The 17,182-nt window shown below is 40.9% G+C and overlaps 1 protein-coding gene across 5 annotated transcripts in view; it reads left to right on the top strand.

Moving 5' to 3' along the window:
* The first annotated feature begins 256 nt into the window (after positions 1–256).
* The window catches only part of Camta (Calmodulin-binding transcription activator), a 40,632-nt gene continuing 23,706 nt past the window's right edge, over positions 257–17,182 (top strand). For 4 of the 5 annotated variants that reach the window (XM_069124511.1, XM_069124509.1, XM_069124506.1 and 1 more), the window contains exons 1-3: positions 257–732; positions 10,054–10,478; positions 10,769–11,051. In XM_069124511.1, the coding sequence (XP_068980612.1) occupies positions 10,245–10,478; positions 10,769–11,051 (517 nt within the window). In that variant the 5' untranslated portion in view covers positions 257–732; positions 10,054–10,244. Of the gene's footprint in view, positions 733–981; positions 1,110–10,053; positions 10,479–10,768; positions 11,052–17,182 lie in introns of all 5 variants that reach the window. The other variant, XM_069124507.1, reaches the window with a different exon arrangement.

The raw sequence follows: 17,182 nt of genomic DNA, 5'->3' as shown, positions 1-17,182 counted from the left end.
AAAATTTATAATTACATGAATTTATATGCACAAATATACCGGAAGTTGAAATTATACAAGTTACTTATTACTTGTGAATAAAAACTAAAACGTCATCACATTTTTATCTTACGTCTTAACGATAAAACCAGGTACGTAATAATCAATATAGAAAATGAAAGATTTAATAATTCTCGTGAATCGTTTGTTAATCTAAAACTCCATTTTTTTCATAATCGATCGAGTAATTGATTTGACACACAACAAATTGAAAGTTGTCACGAACGCCAACGGAGAAAGGAGAAAGAAGCGAAGGGACGTGTCCTAATTAGTTTTAATCTGTTCGATTAATTAAGGTTTCGAGTGAATACAATTGAATCGGTGTGGCGACTTGGTAGTAGAAATTTAAATTTAAAGCGGAGTTTCTCATCTATATGTTACCCGCTTGCCTTGGTAGTAGAGCGTGATAACTTGTGCTTTGGCGCATGCGGCTCGCAGCCATACCCGTGCTCGTACCTGTCATGGATTCCAAGGATCGACCGCGAGCGCAGGCACGCGTGATCACACGATTTCATGCGTGAAAATCAACGATACATCGAGAGATTCGTGTATAAGAGTAATGCACGATTATGAACCGGTGGTAAAGTGGTGATATCTCATTGCTCTAAGTGTTGGCGCCGCGTAAACAATCGTCTCAAGATGAACCCTCTCGATACGGGTTACGGGCCTTCTGTCACACGGAGCACAGATATTGTAAGTATTTTATACAATGTATCTTTTGCTCGATCAAATAGATATATATTCGCGCTAAGCGACACGATATATATTCCGTGAGCCGATCTACGTTGATTTTGTATGCTGTCCTCGTACCGTAATGTCGAGCCTTAGAAAAGTATTTCCCGAACGTGACTGATAGTTTTTCCACCCGTGATTAGTTTCCACCTCGGTGAATTTCGGTGGAAACAAAATTCTTCGAATCCTGATCAGTTTACCAATGTTTAGGTTACACCGTGGTCGTGTATTGTATACGCCACGTCTTCGAGGTCTCGTGGCGATTCTCACCGAGCAGTTTTATGGGTACCGCTATTTTTAGTACATACCGTAAACCTGCAGCTCTGGCATAAACGAAGGTATTGAGAATTTTATAATTTTCGTTGTATACCGGCACGTGTTGTTTCTCAAATTGTCGGCTCCCGGGTTATTTCAAAGGAATAAATGTGATTGGTGTGTGTATTCATGGCTATATGAAACGTTTTCAAGGTATCGGTTAGATTATTCGGTAGTACGGTGTTTGTTTCTGTGATGACAGTTTGATGAAATAAAAAATCGGACGTTATCGAATTATCATTCTTGGCGGGAAATGTAAGGAAGCGTACAATAATCCGTCATGTATCAAAATGTTAGCGTACAACGTGGTTTCATTAACCATTGGACCATTGTATCTGGGCGAGCTCATCGTAATCAGCTGTTATCAAGAACGTTGTTATATGTGTTTCCTGCCACTTGTGGTTCTACCAGCTACAATTTTATCGTAACGGATACGAGTCACCTTTATGGCTTTATTCTGCGTCGAATCGTTAATTATTAAACCAACAACGTCTCTTACTACTCCACTGTTTTTTTCGTCATCACCATATCATTCATCTTATCGCGCTACATCGGAAACGATAATCGATATTCGGCCAGTGGGACGATTGAAATTTTAAATTTGAGCGGAGGCTATTAAAAGACAAAACAGACACAGTGGTGCCTTAGAGGTGAAAACCTGGTCGATTCAAAGTATACTTAGAAGCCAAGTTGTAATCTTCTGTTTAAGGAAACCTTGTGCTTGATGCACACATCGCGCGATAAAGGAACGACTAAATATTCTAAAGGGCAAGCGAAAACTATCGGTATTCACATTTATCTATCATATCTAACGTCACGATTTCATTACGATTTTCCACGATGAATCGTTCGAGTATTGTTGTTTTCCTTTGTATATATAGCTGGAGAATATATAGTATGTTAGGCGTACACCTGTTTCGTGTTGAATCAGTCTCTAAATTATTGTAAATAACTAACTGTTTACTTGACTGAGTCATTCGGTATTTATATTGTTTAATTATACTATTTATATTCCTTTTTTCCCTACATTTTAGATAACAACAATTGTATATATATATATATGCACATAATTATATATATATATATACATAGGATATATATATAGCATATATATAAGATATATATAGGATTCGTTGGCACGGGTAATGCAAGTAAAAGTAGACACAGACTTCTTTGGACTTGTTGAGTCTAACACATAACCGGTATCACGTCGGGCACTGTGTGGGACGCTTAGAAATTGTACACAATACCAAGATTATACAGCGTGACTACATAACACCTGGACGCGTGCTCCTCTCATATAAATTACGACGAGTGTTGGCTATACATGTGTAGCATTAAAAAGTAAATAAATGTGATAGTCCATTATGTATGAAGCGACTATCGAACGTATATAGCGGTTATCTGCCGATAGAGCGGCACGTGCAACGATAATAATAGAACTGTCGGTGCATTCACATACGGGGGATACCTGTTGTGTAGTATGTTAAAGACACAAAGTTTCACGCTCAGGCTCACTTCAATCATCAGCGAGATTAGACCTGATTAAATCGATAAATCCAATCGAGCTATGGCGTGGGAAATACACTTTCGCCTCTGAGTAGTATATTTGAACGATGTACCAATAGATTTCTGTAATCTTCAACGCCATATCCCATTATTTGATGATCGATAATTGGTCGATAGTTGCTATAACGAGCTATCGTAGTTCGCCTTGGTTTTGTGCTCGAGTTTCCTTTCTTTTTTGCAGTTCCAGACAAAGCGTATTATATTTTTAGTGTTCTCCCAGGTATCAATATCTTTTGTTTAATGAAATTAGGTCGGCGTAGCGCCTAAAGGAATATCAGATTTGATCGTTCTTAGAGTTAGCGTTTTGCACGTTACGTGGCGTTATTTTCTTAATTTACGAGAGATAAATCGGCTGTGTGACGTCATTTTCTGTTTGTATATCACGAATGTTTGTCAACTGGTTTTATGCCCAAGGTCTTTCATACGGTGATAATGAAATACCATTTTATTTACGTTCTAGTCTAAAAATTCACTATGTCTTTATGTTCTCTGGCTTTAAGTGTGCTAGTTTAATTGCTTCAGAGATATATCAGGAACAATTGGCTTGATAAGCAAGGTAGCTATGTGATGTGTAAAGAGTACGGAATAGTTCAAAGACCAGTAAAGATTAACATTCCATTTAACCACATGCCGAAACAATTTTATCTTGAATTATCTTTATCTTTTGGCCACCAACATAATCATTTATATCGGTCAGAGAACGCTAGGTTTTCGATAATATACTTTTTTTCCATTGTGTACCTCTTTATATCCGGATAGCCAGGTTGTTTGATATTATCGCTAAAATCCACGACTCTACCGTACACGTATGTTGGATCAATGACAAGGATAGATGCGTTGCTAATCACGTGCCATTGAAGCAGAATAATCAGAGGATGAATTAATGTTATGTATATTCTAATCGTTATACAGTCGTCGCAAAATATAAAAAATAATGATCTCTTTTCTATTTTCTTTTCGTTAAGAAACATTAATGCAACATTTTTATCGCTCGATACGGAAACGCGCATATCCGTTATCATTTCCTACGTCATTGTGCAACATATATGGTATACTGTATCCTGACGCCTTTCGTGGCGAGAAAGACACATTGGAACATTGTGAATGGCGTATATAGAAACGCATCTGCTTCGTCCCATCGAAGTAGATGCCTTTCAGCACGCGCTTTCTGTTTGTTTCGATTCGCAATAACGTTTATTTTATCGAAATGACATGAAAACGTTTGGCATATATCGAATATAAATAGCGTTCGGGCTATTTTCTCGGTGCACGGGGCAATGATTTGCACAAAAAGGTCACCACGAACGATGTAACGTGATTAAATACGTTAATAGTAAATTGTGGGAAATGATGTTGTTGGAAAAGGTCGATCTATTTTTGCGTTGTGTTAAATAGAAACGTGCGAGGTCATTCGCGTTTTCTCGTTCCCCCATAATCGTTGGCTTTCCGCACGATTTTCACTCTTAATACGATCATCGTTAATGTACCATTACAACGTTATGAATGGCCAATTAACGTTACTATCGTTGTATGGTTGCACTTGTAAACTCAATTAGCAACGAAGGTGGATGACAATTGACAATTGATCTTGCCGCGACATTTGTTTTAAGAGACACGGGATGTTAGAGCGATTATAACGTGTGTTTGTAGAACGTGTAGATTTTATGAAGTCTTAGCCATTTGTTACGGATAAATATGGAACTTGAATGGTACACGCATATTTCCTGTTTTAGTTTCCATTTAACAGAATATTTGATTGCAATTTAGAATTAACAACGGAGAAACCTACTTTTATTATCGTCTCATAATTTGGAAAATATACGGAAAATTTCAACCTTTTGACCGAATTGTATCACGTGTCCTAAATACCTGTGGACGATAATATGTACAGGATAGCAATCTCAATCTTTTTGGATAAAAATCACGAAGCATCGAAGAGATTTATTTCTAGGTCATATTCGATGAATCTTTGAAAATTTCTATTTTCGACGCAAACATATTTGTCGTTGCTCGTAATCTTGACATTTTCTTCCCAAAAGTTGCACTTAGAGACTTTCTGCGGATTTTTATTTACTGCTGTTCACAATACACTTGGTACGAGTAATGTCCAACTAACTCGATCAATTTTCCCAACTACCATTTACGTTGTCGGCACGATTTTCAACGTGTGTACTTGTTGACAATCTGTACATGATTCGGCACGACTTCCTTCACTTTCTCAACTGGCTGTCTCGCCGCCTTCCTATCTCTCAGCCAGACGAGGTCGAGCCGGTGAACGATTCACCTTGCTCTTGAAAATATTACTCGCCAAAGTTATCGTCAACTTTGAAAAAGGGAATTCTGTTTCTACGAATTCTTCTCGAAGGGTACGCGCATATGTCTGTTATCGTACTTTTGGATCTCTTGCCTTCTATTTCCTTTTGTTCTTGTCAAGTTTGAAATCTAAACTGTGATTCGTGTTGGTGCTGCGTGCAGTTTTATACAAGGTGTCTTAGCAATCAGCGAGGGATCGATCGTACGTGAAGGAACAAGTTGAAAATGTACGACGAACTATTTGGCGTGACGTTTCGTTTTCGAGAAAGTCGAGTTTGAAAATTTGTCAACTATATCGGAACTAGAGCAATTTCGAACTGAACAGAAGTGAGTAATCGGTAGGAAGTTATTCTACTGTGAAAACGAGTTGAACATGTAGAATGAAATTTGTTCAGAGCGTGTCTTCTGAGAAAATGAAGCTTGGAAATTTCAAGTACACGTGTGCCAGGAAAATTCTTAATTAAAATGTATTTAAACTCTACTTTTTTTTATTTTTAACCAAATTTTAAACAGAAAAATATTATCTTACATTTTTCTTTATTTTTACACGTAGAATAATCTTCTACTTGTTATTTGCTCGTAGATAGTCGGTAATTAGCTAAATTCCCATATACTAAATAAATTTGCAAATTTAGCTTTATCGGAGAAACAGTGACGTATGAAAGAACGTCGTTCTATATTTTCAATTTATTTTCTGTTCACGTAGAATCACCCGTTTGCCTATCGTATGACGATTATTGAGACGACGTACTGTATAGACGAGATCGAGTGATGCGCGAAAATTTACGACGAGAAAGTAGTTGTTTGGCAAATCAGCCTGTAATTACGGAGTAACAAATTTAGGAAGTTGTAGCATTTATCTGGTAATAGTAATAAATCTTTGGACTGAAAAGCGTCAGAGATGGTCGCGATGTTGTATGCATTTGTACAGGATATTAATGTTGGACAACTGAAGTGTGTGACAGAGCATCATGGCAAACTTGAAGCAAACAAACTTGCACCGACTAAAATGCTTCGCTCTTTTGCATGAACTTTGTCTAGAGATGCTGCTTGTTTAGGAAAACACTGCAAAAACAGCGAGCGTTTTTGCACCACTAACGTTACCTTGCTTGCACGGAACTAATATACGTAAATTGCGTTGCCTTTAACGAGCTGAATCAACGTGTACCCAGAGCACTAATTTAACGATGCATATTTTTAATTGCGTTACGTAGAGAAAATTTCTGATTACCGTGGTAAAGAAAAACCGATTCGCTCGAATATCGTGTACAAAGAAAATTCCGAAGTTTTCGGTTTTTTTTTTTTTGAAATTTAAATTCAATTTATTTATAACGATCGTTTCATTGATACAATTTTTGTAATCAGCCTGTAACTACTTTGTACTTTAGGTAGATTCGCAGAAGAATATATATATTCAAGGCAACCGAGAATAGAATTCTTTGTAGAAACAGATGGGCCACAGAGTCCTTTTCCAAAATTCAGTTGCGTTCTGTAGGTTGTGTGTTCATGTGGATGGAGAACTAGGTCGGTTACTCTCGAAGGTGGTATAAATAAATAACAGAAGGAATATAAAACCGAACGACGCATCCCGAAAGCAAAGAAACGCACTTTGTTGGTAATTTCGCGTACCGCGTGCAAGCTGATTGGTTTTCCACGTAGAAAAACAAGCGTTGCCGATTTCCACGTATGTACGTACGAGATTCCATGAAGTTCTAACTCGATCACGGCTTTTTATACCTTACGGTGCCACCTGTGTAACGGCGTTGTGCTCGTAATGCACTCGGCAATTTCACGAAAATTATCCTGTTCAGTTTGTTAGCCGTGCTCTCGATACACAAACTCGTCAGCTGTTATATTAACTGACACGCGACACGTGCAATTGATCGGCATTCCGCGCATACTACAAAAGTGTTTCAGGTGTTTGTAACACCACATTTGCGTGCGAAGATATATCTTGTTTAGCTGGACTCGTAAATAGCGTTGCATAACCTGGCTAATTAAAGCTTTCCGATGACTGCCTCGAAACCATGTCCATTTAAGACACGTATGTCATAAGAAAAAAGAAAAAATAAAAGATTCTTACACGAACATTGTTTCATCGATTCAGGCCTCCGTCGGTTTTCGCACAGTTTCGCGTCCAAGCTTTCAACTTGAAATCGAAGAGTTCTGCCATTGTACAACGCAATGTGCAGAATTCTCAATTCGTCGTTGATCAGCTAGGAAACAGGTATCGTTGCCGATTTCATATGTTATTCAAAAGTTGTAGCGATATCCGGAGAAGTGCTCGTAAACCGGTTACAAGGTATCGTAGCCGCCTTTTTTCAAAATTCATGCCTTGAATTTCTCGATTCATGGGGAGAAGGAAACTGGGTCATTGCGTCTCAAAGGAAGGGTGGTTGGCTTCAAGGTGAATCGCAGAGTTAAAGCGAGTGAGTGAGATATTAAGAGGGCAAAGAGGTCTAGAGGAGAAGGGCGTAACAGGCCGGAAGGGCGTGGAGAATGGTTGAACGATCGAGAAGCCATGACGAAATTCCATGTACATTGTATTCCTTTGTGAGCCACGTGCCTGTCGTAGAAGATTGGAACGTCTTTTGTTAGGGGATTATTGGCGCTTGATCAGCCATTAAATTGGTTAATTTGCGACCAAACAAACAGCAGGATAAGCGAGTTCGTGTCGTTACTCTGCTTTCCGTCATAACTTTCCATATTCACCGACAATTCCTTTCATTGTACAAGTTACGAGGGTGATATTTTACTAATATACATCGTGAATAGAAAATCTCGCGCCATCTAATCAAGGAGCCATAACTTGAACGTACGTTATACGTAGTAGTAACGTTCTCCCGTGATATCGTATTTTATGAGGGTTGAAATGCGTTGGAGAATTAGGTCTCTGCTCTCAAAGCGGAAGGCGAGAGGGTAACTGTCTTCAAGGTGAATCCCAAACTCTGAAGTGCAGTAAAGATAGAGAGTGAGTAAGCTTGGAGGGAGGATAAGAGGTCGGAAGGGCGTGGAGAATGATGAAATTCCGAGTAGACAAGTCTCTTCTCTCGAGTACTTAGTCGTTATGGACTTTCAAGTGAGAAGGGAAATTTCGCTGAGAGTACGATCGGATCTCGCATTGTTTCGTACATAGTTTAGCTCGCGAACCGGTGATTACTGTCTATAGTTAATTTTCGTTCGATTCCACCTTAATTCCACGGATCTAAGTAACGTACAAAGTATCGTGGAATTGTAGAAGCGTTTAGCTACGATTCGAACGTGGAAATCGATTTTCGCGAATGTTACTGCAGGCCGGAAATTAAGTTTGTTTTCGTCAAAGGGAGAGTAACTGTCGTCGAGGCGAGTGGCAAAGTCAAAGTGTACCAGGGGATGAGGACGAGCTGAAAGGGCGTGGAGGATGACGAAATTCCGAGTAGATGGGGATCCTTTGTGAATTATCGTCTTTTTCCCTGGATTCTCGTTTAAGGGGACCGATGTTCCATCGACAGGAAGTGCACAGAGATTTCGAAACTTCTTATCGACTATCCCTCGACGAAACAATCGGAAGTATGTTCGAGCTAATCGCTGTTATTAGGGGATGTTCGGGTTAGAATACGAAACACACAAAGCTCACTATCGATCGGTGAATCTACAAATGTAGGACACTCGAACATGTTGTCACAGTCGTGCAATGCTAAACAGGCGAAGTCGCGTGCTTTTAATCGTAGGACATTAACATAGCTGTCATTTTTATTTACATGGTTGCATTTGTCATGTTAAAAAAATATACGATCATATAGGAAAATTTGTGAAAAATTCAAAGTTCGATGAGCTCGAGCGAAAACCTTTGGACGCTTGTATCCTTGAAAAGTTGGAAAAAATTGTCGCAAATTTGAAAATTCGCATGTGAATTGAATATATCAACCGAAAGGACTATCAAAAATTTAAATTTGAATTTGAGAGGTCTGTTAAAAATTGGAATTCGATATTTAATTCTAGTCAGAATACACGAATAGCTATGGAAGAAAGGCAATCAGTTGGAGGATGTTGTGTTTCGGATTTCATCAAAAAACTGGCAACGTTTCTACCCCTATTCAAATAATTTCAAGTCTCTCATCTCTATGATGGAATTCGTTTTTCGGAAGACTTTGACTCAATTTTACTGGCTAAATCTATGATAATGGCTGCCAAGAATCGTACGTACGATAATGGCTGCCAACTAGAATCAACTTTGCAAAGCCAGCTAGCTATGAAATCGTAAAAAAATAGAATTGTCGGTACTTACACGGATCCGTATAGATCTATACCTGGTCGTATGATTATTCAAGAATGTAGAACGGAATAGCAGTAAATGAATCGGTCACGATCCGATAAACGAAAGAAATGAAATTCTTCGTATAAAGGAAGACGAATTTCGAAAGATATAGTTTCTCCAGACGTGATTTTGGATACACGCAACACCCTCGCGTGCTTCCGATCCAAGAACTTAATATCGCGATGTTATTTGGAACGGTTTCAAATCTTCGAGCTCGTGTATATTCATTTCTTATTTTCGCAAGCAATCTATCACGAGTCCACGAAATCCGCCGTGATAACTGGCCATTAATATATTTCCTACTCTCAACATTTTTACTATTCTCCGCCGTTGGTACATTTTGATCGATGAAATACAAAATAATCGTCGACGTAAGAGTTTTGACATTAGCATAATCTATTTCCAATACATAGAAACATTTTGAAATGTTCATCTGAAAAGATAGAGTAGATACGGAAATCCATATGGAAATCTTGGAGTTCGTAACATCGTCTGTTTACAACTCGTCGAAGGCAAGGGATTTAAAATCGAGCGTTGGTACTCGCGTTAAGCGTTACTACTCATACTTTAGTAAAACGGCGCGTGAAAAGCGATCGTCAAAGATAGATAGAGGCGGCTAGCGCAATAATCTCATCGATTTGCCTTGCGAAAGAAGCCACGGTGGTGCACGCTCGAATGACACGTTCATAAGGGAGTGAGAAGGCCGTGACATGGAATAGGATGGAAGGTAGGATCATCCTTTAAGACGACAGCTTTAATATCGAGTATCTTGGTGTACGTGTGTACAGGAGGAGCAGGTGGTAGCAATCGCGCTGGAGCTTTAAGAACCTAGGGGTGGAGGCTGGAGAACGCATTTCCCGTCGGATACTTGGATCAGCCGAAGAAGGAGGATCGCTTTCGAGGAAGCTTTCGTGCAACCTGTGCACGTTCTCCTTCTTCGTCAGTAACAGCAAGAAAGACTTAAAAGAGGACGGTGAGGATGAGGCAAGTAGTGGTATTGGAGCCGGCTGGCAGTGTTCTGGTGATCAGACAAACTTCCCTCGGTAGTAACGTTGCTACTAGTAACACCAATTCCAATGCTGGATCCAATAACGCTCACGAGACCCATGGGCTCGCCAATCACGCTGCTGTGTCCACGATTGCCTCCAATGATCACAATCAGAATCGTATCGTCGTCGTGCGCTCATCCTCCTCGACCTGCATGACCACCACGGTGAGTCGATTAATTCGTTTTATGGTTGGACCGAGTCAACTTGGATTTTCCTGTCGGGTAATGTTCCTCACCTAGGTATATAGGAACTTGTACCGGAAATCTCGAAGCAACTAAGCCGATCTCTTCTCACGTAGCTGTATTAGAATTAGCTGGATTTTGTTCCTCCTTTCTTTTTTTTTTTTTTTGCATCGAGTATATGTTGGTTTGTAAATGTTTTATTGTGATGACTAGAAAAGTTCTTGCGATGTAACAACAAGCTTCCACAGAAGACATCGAACATTTTTCACCAGGCTGACAATCATTCATCCGCGAACGGTAACAACATCAACATTAACGGGAACCTGAATGGAAATTCCGGGGCAATCGGTAGCAAAGCATCGACAAAGATCGTGGTTGGTAGCGGAGGTTCCAAAGCGAACGAGAGAAACGATCATCTTAGGAACGATCACAAGAGCCAAGAAGGGATCGGTACCGGTGAATCGAACTCTGGATGTCGTCCAAGGACGAGCAAGGAAGCCGCTCACGAGAACGTCTCCTTAGACAGGAAACTCGATGGCGCGGATCCCATCTCCGGTAAGTACTTCCGCCATTACTTCCTTTTACCTTTGACAGACCAGCCGATCCTCCCGTGAATTATTTATTCCCCTATCGGCCATACTTCTTAGAAGGTAATAATTTACTTTGCTGTTTATGCACTGAAGGAGGAAACGATTTCATCGCTACTATTCTATGCTGTTACGATCGTCAGTTTCCACTCGATGACAAACGTTTATGAAGTTATGGCTTTATGTTCCTGCTTGCTATTGGAACGGTGCTCGTGCCATCAATCGTTTTATTCGTCGATTGATGGAAAAGGCTACGAGGTAATCGCGATTTTGGTTATAGTCGATCGATGTGCAATAGTCGGGCGAAAGTGCGTTGATTCGAGAGAAAATGGAACGCACAGTGTTTCCATTCAACGAACCGTTTCTTTGTGCAAGGGAACAAGTTCGATAAATGGAGACACGTATTCGCGAAACGATAATTTTTTGTTTTATTATCCTTTGAACGACTGTACGCGACTCTTTTCCGCTCTCTTTGCCGATATTAGGAAACGCTATGGCCTAAAAGAATGTTACCAGCGTGGCACAGCTTTTTGCAACACGATAAAGCACTCTAATAAAAGTTTTCTAGCAAATTGGAGATCTCGTGACGATGTGCCTCGCTTTATGTATTGGTAGATTAATTAAAGAGATAAAACAAAGCGAAAGTTTGATGCATTTCAGAACACGAAGTACAATGTTAGATGTATTACGTTAACGTTATAAAATAGCATTGTGTACCAAGAATGCGTCGTTTGATGCGTGTGAGCCTCTATTTTTTCCACGAACCGCTTTATTATTTCAGCGTTCCTTTGGTTACTCGTCTCGTTTCAATAAACGAAGAGAACACGTTACGGTGAAAAATATTCTGCATTTTGTGCAGAACACCATCGAGTTTCATAGGATGAGCGTGCTCTTTAATTCTTCCCCTTTAAGACCCGCATTTAAATTTTAAACGAAGCTCATCGATCAAATTTCGCCTGGAATCAAAACTATTTAAGCCCGCATGAATTATACATAGTTTATATTAACTTCTACGACAGAAGAGAAACAATTACTCGAACCTCGTCTTAATGAATTTTTAACATCACAACGGGGGGTGGAGCGTGTTAAGTGTTTGTGTGTCGTTCTCTAACGAATTGTATGCATATATTTAACTACTTGTCAGGTCTGAAAATATCTCGCGCGCTCGCGGAAATAAAACGATATTTAATTACATTGCAAGTTATGTTATTTTTTTTTTCATTTTGCGATTCGGTCGTATTTCAAGCGGAGTTTAGACCAAAGATCTTACTGTTTTTATTACGCCAAGGTTGAGTTACTCGGAGCAGGAATCTGGTTAAACTTTTGAGAAAAAAAGATCCATTTCCGAGACCTCTTTGAAACTTTTTTTTTTTATCCAGCTTACGAGAGCCGCGCTATCACGGTCGTATAATTTTTCTTCTCTCTCCTTCTTCCTCTTCTCTTCTCTTCTCTTTTTTTCATCCTGAACTTCGACGTCACGTGTTCCATTCTTTCGTCGTCAAAAGCTGCCCCTTTTTATCGCTCCCTGAAGTGACTTGCTTGTTCCACGTTTCCAGAATTGAATATATGCACGCGGTATGCATATGCAGTCCCAGTTATACACAGTCGTTGAAATACAGTATGTACACGTAGCGTGACAGAAATATACGTACTCGTGTTCAATTCGTCTCGAAATATTTTCCATGATGCGTATTTGTGCATGAGTCAGCAGGCTGATTAGTAACAGACGATAACTATAAACAGGATATAAATTGTTGGAAAACGCGAGTAACATGCTACGAGCCTGTAAGGGGAAATAATTTAAATATTTCTGGTGCGAAAAATATCAGAGAGGTTTAGATGACTCGATGAAATATAGGAGGAGCTATTTTCATTTTCTAGTTACACGGTGCCGGCGCGGTGGATAGGGTGGTTGAAAAAATGTTTTGCTTCGAATCCACGCATGTATGTAGGTCTGTATAATGCTTTTACTGAAAGTAGGACGACCGTTTCGATCTTGAAACCACCCTCTTCTCGACTCGCTGGAATTTCACGATTCGATGCTTTTTTGAAACGTTTCAACGTCGCGCATATATACCGTTGTCGCGATCTTTTTGTAAAATATCCAATATAAAACAAAGCGTTCTTTCGCCTTCGACGCGAAAAGAACCAGATGAATGAGAAATAAATAGAAACAGTTCCATGAAAGTCGATATCGACGCGAGTTTCCATGTAATCGCGGCTTCATTATAGTTTTAGACTCTGGCATAAACTTTCTTCTAAGTGGCTTAGGCGTAAGTTTCCTTGAAAATTTTTATCGAGCGAAAGTGGCTATCGACGAGTTACGTCTGCAAAGTAGATTCAGACTTCCATACGTGTCCACTGTTTGCCTTACGCTAACGTATCGAACACATTCTGTTGTATAATAAGCGGTATATAAGCTTGAATTTTAAATAAGACCTTTAGGCGATCGCATTAAGTCTAATCAGCCAGCTCTATACTATGATTTTAATCGTCTTCCCGAAGCAACAACTATATGCAATTTCTGTTACGAGGAATTCTATCTCCTTCCCGGAAATCATTGCTAAACAGGCTGTCTTCCTTATCGACTGGTGTCACAGTCCAGTGTGAACATTGTAGAACTTGAGTTTGCCACCCTCCATTGAAACAACCCCCCCGAAAGAACTGCACTCTCGCGGGTAAACTCCGCTGGGGATAATTCGTAGTTCCGGTAATATCCGCCAGAGCGGCGATTCTGTCACCTCTCCATACTTTTGCTTCATTTACGTAGGGGTAGGGCGACCTTACGATTTTTGTTCCCTCGAGCAAAAGGTCTTTCCACTATTTCTTCCCCCTTTATCGATTTTCCCCGGGATTTCGTTCCTGTGTTCGAAGGTCGAACTAGCCAGGCAATCGTGAGGATCTCGGATCGTAATTTCTCTGTTGGTAGACGACGTCTGATCGTCGAAATTTAGTGGTTCGTATCTAGAAATTACTATCCTCGTGCAAACGCCGGAATGCATCCCCCGAACAAGGCGTTGCTGGTTGGCTCTCCTGTACACATATATGCCTTATACAACGTCTCTTCTAGCCTATCCTCGACTACCCTGACCTATCCGATTCCTGCTGACTGGAGTAGGTATCGACCCCTCGAGGTGTAGGTACCAATCCTTCTTTTCCATCTGCCTGTCTCTCGTCTATCTTTTCCATTCGTCTTTTCTTCCACGAAATCCCGCTGGTGACCTTTCCAATTCTCTATCCTCTCGGTACCTTTAGTCTTCCTACGTGTTTTCCTTTTTGCCTTACTGTTTCTCATGCTGTCCGTCTTCGTTCCTCCCTCGTTCATTTTCTCGAGGGGATCCTAATTCGGGACGTTGCGTTTAACGACTATAGGCTACGACTTAGTTGTTAAACGCGAGTCTCGTGGTCCCTGGCAAGAAGTACCGAAGCAACTCGACGAATCCGAGCACGAGCTCCTTCGAACCCGGCGATCTTATTGATTGTCTTAGCTTTCCTGCCGTCACGCGCTCTCTCTCTCTCTTTTTCGCTCTCTCTCCCTCTTTCACTTCGCCTGGTCTGCACGGGAATACTTGCACACATAAAGAGACGTTCTCGTTCTATTCTCTGTCCATCTCTGTTTGGCCCGCACTGGAATAGGTACACAGGAATTTTCTTTTTCCCTCTCCTTTCTCCTCTGTCTTTCTCCGTCCCTCCCTTTCTCTCTTCTATCTCACTCCCCCCTCCCTCTCTCACTCATTCTCAAAGACTCTCATTCTCCCAACCTTTCTCTCGTTTCTCTTGTTTCCTTCTCTTGGTGGCTCGAAGAGCTATCGTCGTCGCCGACTAACGACCGGCGACTTACGTGTCCGGCTAACTTTGCCTCGTGTTCGACGAAACGGAGAGGCGATCTACGTGATAAAGGAACAAGAGGGATAAAGGCCACGAGGGACGAAGGGGAGCCTGTAAGGCGAAGTGAAAAAGAGAAAGCATGGAATTGAAGGATGACCGAGGGAGAGGAACACAGTCGGTGAAAGAGAGGGGAAAGGGAGAGATAGTTGGACAGGAGCCTCTGCCAACGTTCTATTTAAAGCCGTGGGGGTAGCAGCAGCTAGCTGACTGGTAATTTACGAGCTTATACCAAAAAGTTGGACACCTTGGGGATGGCTCCGCACTTTGACACGTGACCTACTTTTATCGGGTTACGTAATTGATCGTCTCGCGCCTGCCCCGTTTGCGCTTGTGAAATCTACGAGACCGAACCCCCTTTCTCTTTCTTTCCTACCCTCTTTTCTAATTTCTTCCGTTGCTATTTTTTTTTTATTTTCCCCCGACTCTCCTCCCTTTTTCCGTGATTGTTACCTTGATCTTTCAACTTATTCCTTCGTTTCCATTTGTATTCTTGGTTGCTTCCTTCCGGGAAATCCAAACTTTTCCTTTTCTACGATCTTCTTCTTTCGTCCTGTTCTTTGATTGCTTTCAGGAACGTTTTTGCCTTCGTGCAACCTGCATCGAGATTTTTGTGGCCGATCGGTTGCATCGATTATGAAATGAAACGTGCCCTCGGTTGTATATTTTCTGAAATTGTTTTAATCGAATTTTGGTAATTTAGCGTTGGCGAAAAAACTCATAATAGGGGTGCATTATGCTTTTTAATTCAAATTACTTTTTCATTCTTTAAGGTCGTTACACACAGCGACGGGGGGATGAGCGGGCGACAGCTCTATTTATATCGCATTTAACACACGAGGAGACCTTTGGGTTATTAGCCCTTTCAGCTTTGCGTGCTGACCTAAATGACGTGCAATTTAAAATTCGTGCGATATATTGATCCTCGCAATGTTACCTTCATGCCGTGGGTTTCTAACAGATTTAATTATTTTTATTTATTTTACTGAAAGCTATTAGGAAACTCGATGATTTATAACTGTTGTCCGTGTGCTCTCTCTCCGTGAAGAGCACCTTCTCTATCGGAATGTGAATGCAATTCTCAAAGCGGCGGTTATTCCACGTTCTTCTATGGCCAAAACGATAAATCTGTCGTAAACGAATACAGCTATATGTAACGTTCCATTTCGATGGCTAGTCAGAAATTATGGAGCATACGAGTAAACTCGGCGCGATACCAAAAATTAGTTGGCGGTCCAGCTGTAGGAGACAATAGCGATCATCCCTGGCCATACGTTGGTCGCAAGCTCGGCAATCATGCACCTTATGCGTTCCAGTTTTGGCCTCGTGCTTCTCTAAAAATAAGCCACCGTTTCTATTTCCTTTGATCTCCTGCTTTCCCATTATTCCTCGCTACGTGATACAGACACGTAGACACATAGGTCGAAAGTTCGAGCACGTGTAGATCCATGCCGGATTGTTTCATCGCGTGACGAAACATTCGGTAGTAGGTGGAAAGAAAGAAGAAAGAAGAATGTGACGAAAGGGAGAACATTTTCATCCCGTTAACAGAGTGACATCGTTATCGAGGACGAAAAACGTAAGCCCGTGGATTTATCGTAAAATAATAAACACGTCTGTTTATAAGTGGACACCGCGAGCAACGGGGTTGGTCGAGGATGAAGTTGTCCACAGATATCGCAGGTTTATTTCATTTCGTTATGTCCCTCGTTACGAGATCCGCTCAATTACCAGTTTCTGGATAAATTACGAGCTTATGCGAGAAAATGTACGGCTGGAGCGAGTTGCGAGTGCCAGCAGTCCGGTGCTCCACTGCACATGCTCCACACGTGTATCTGTGTAAACAGACCATACACGTTTCCAACAGCCTAATTCAGATCTAACGGGTTATAAACGTAAATTCACACGTACACAGTTTTGGCGGCAGTTGTGTGCGTGAAAGTGCCGCTTAAATCCATATAAATTCGTGCCCATGAATCCATCCATTAATCAGATTCGCGATAGAGGGACTGGGGCCCGACGCCCGAGTGATTTCAAGCCTTCTCCGTCTCTCGCCTGCTCTCTTTTCGCCCCTTCTTTCTTTTTTTTTTTTGTCTTTTCTCTCGCCGATATCTATAGGAAGCCCACTTGCCAGGGGTCACTAGGAGATGGCAGCACTTCCATTAAAATTCGACGCGAACTTTCTGCGAGAATCCGATGTATGCTGTGTCATGC

Source organism: Bombus flavifrons, chromosome 12 (genome assembly GCF_040668555.2).
Source record: "Bombus flavifrons isolate JBK064 chromosome 12, iyBomFlav1_principal, whole genome shotgun sequence".
NCBI classification, from domain to species: domain Eukaryota; kingdom Metazoa; phylum Arthropoda; class Insecta; order Hymenoptera; family Apidae; genus Bombus; species Bombus flavifrons.
The sequence above is the reverse complement of the archived record's forward strand: the minus strand, read 5'-3'. Positions and strand labels throughout refer to the sequence as shown.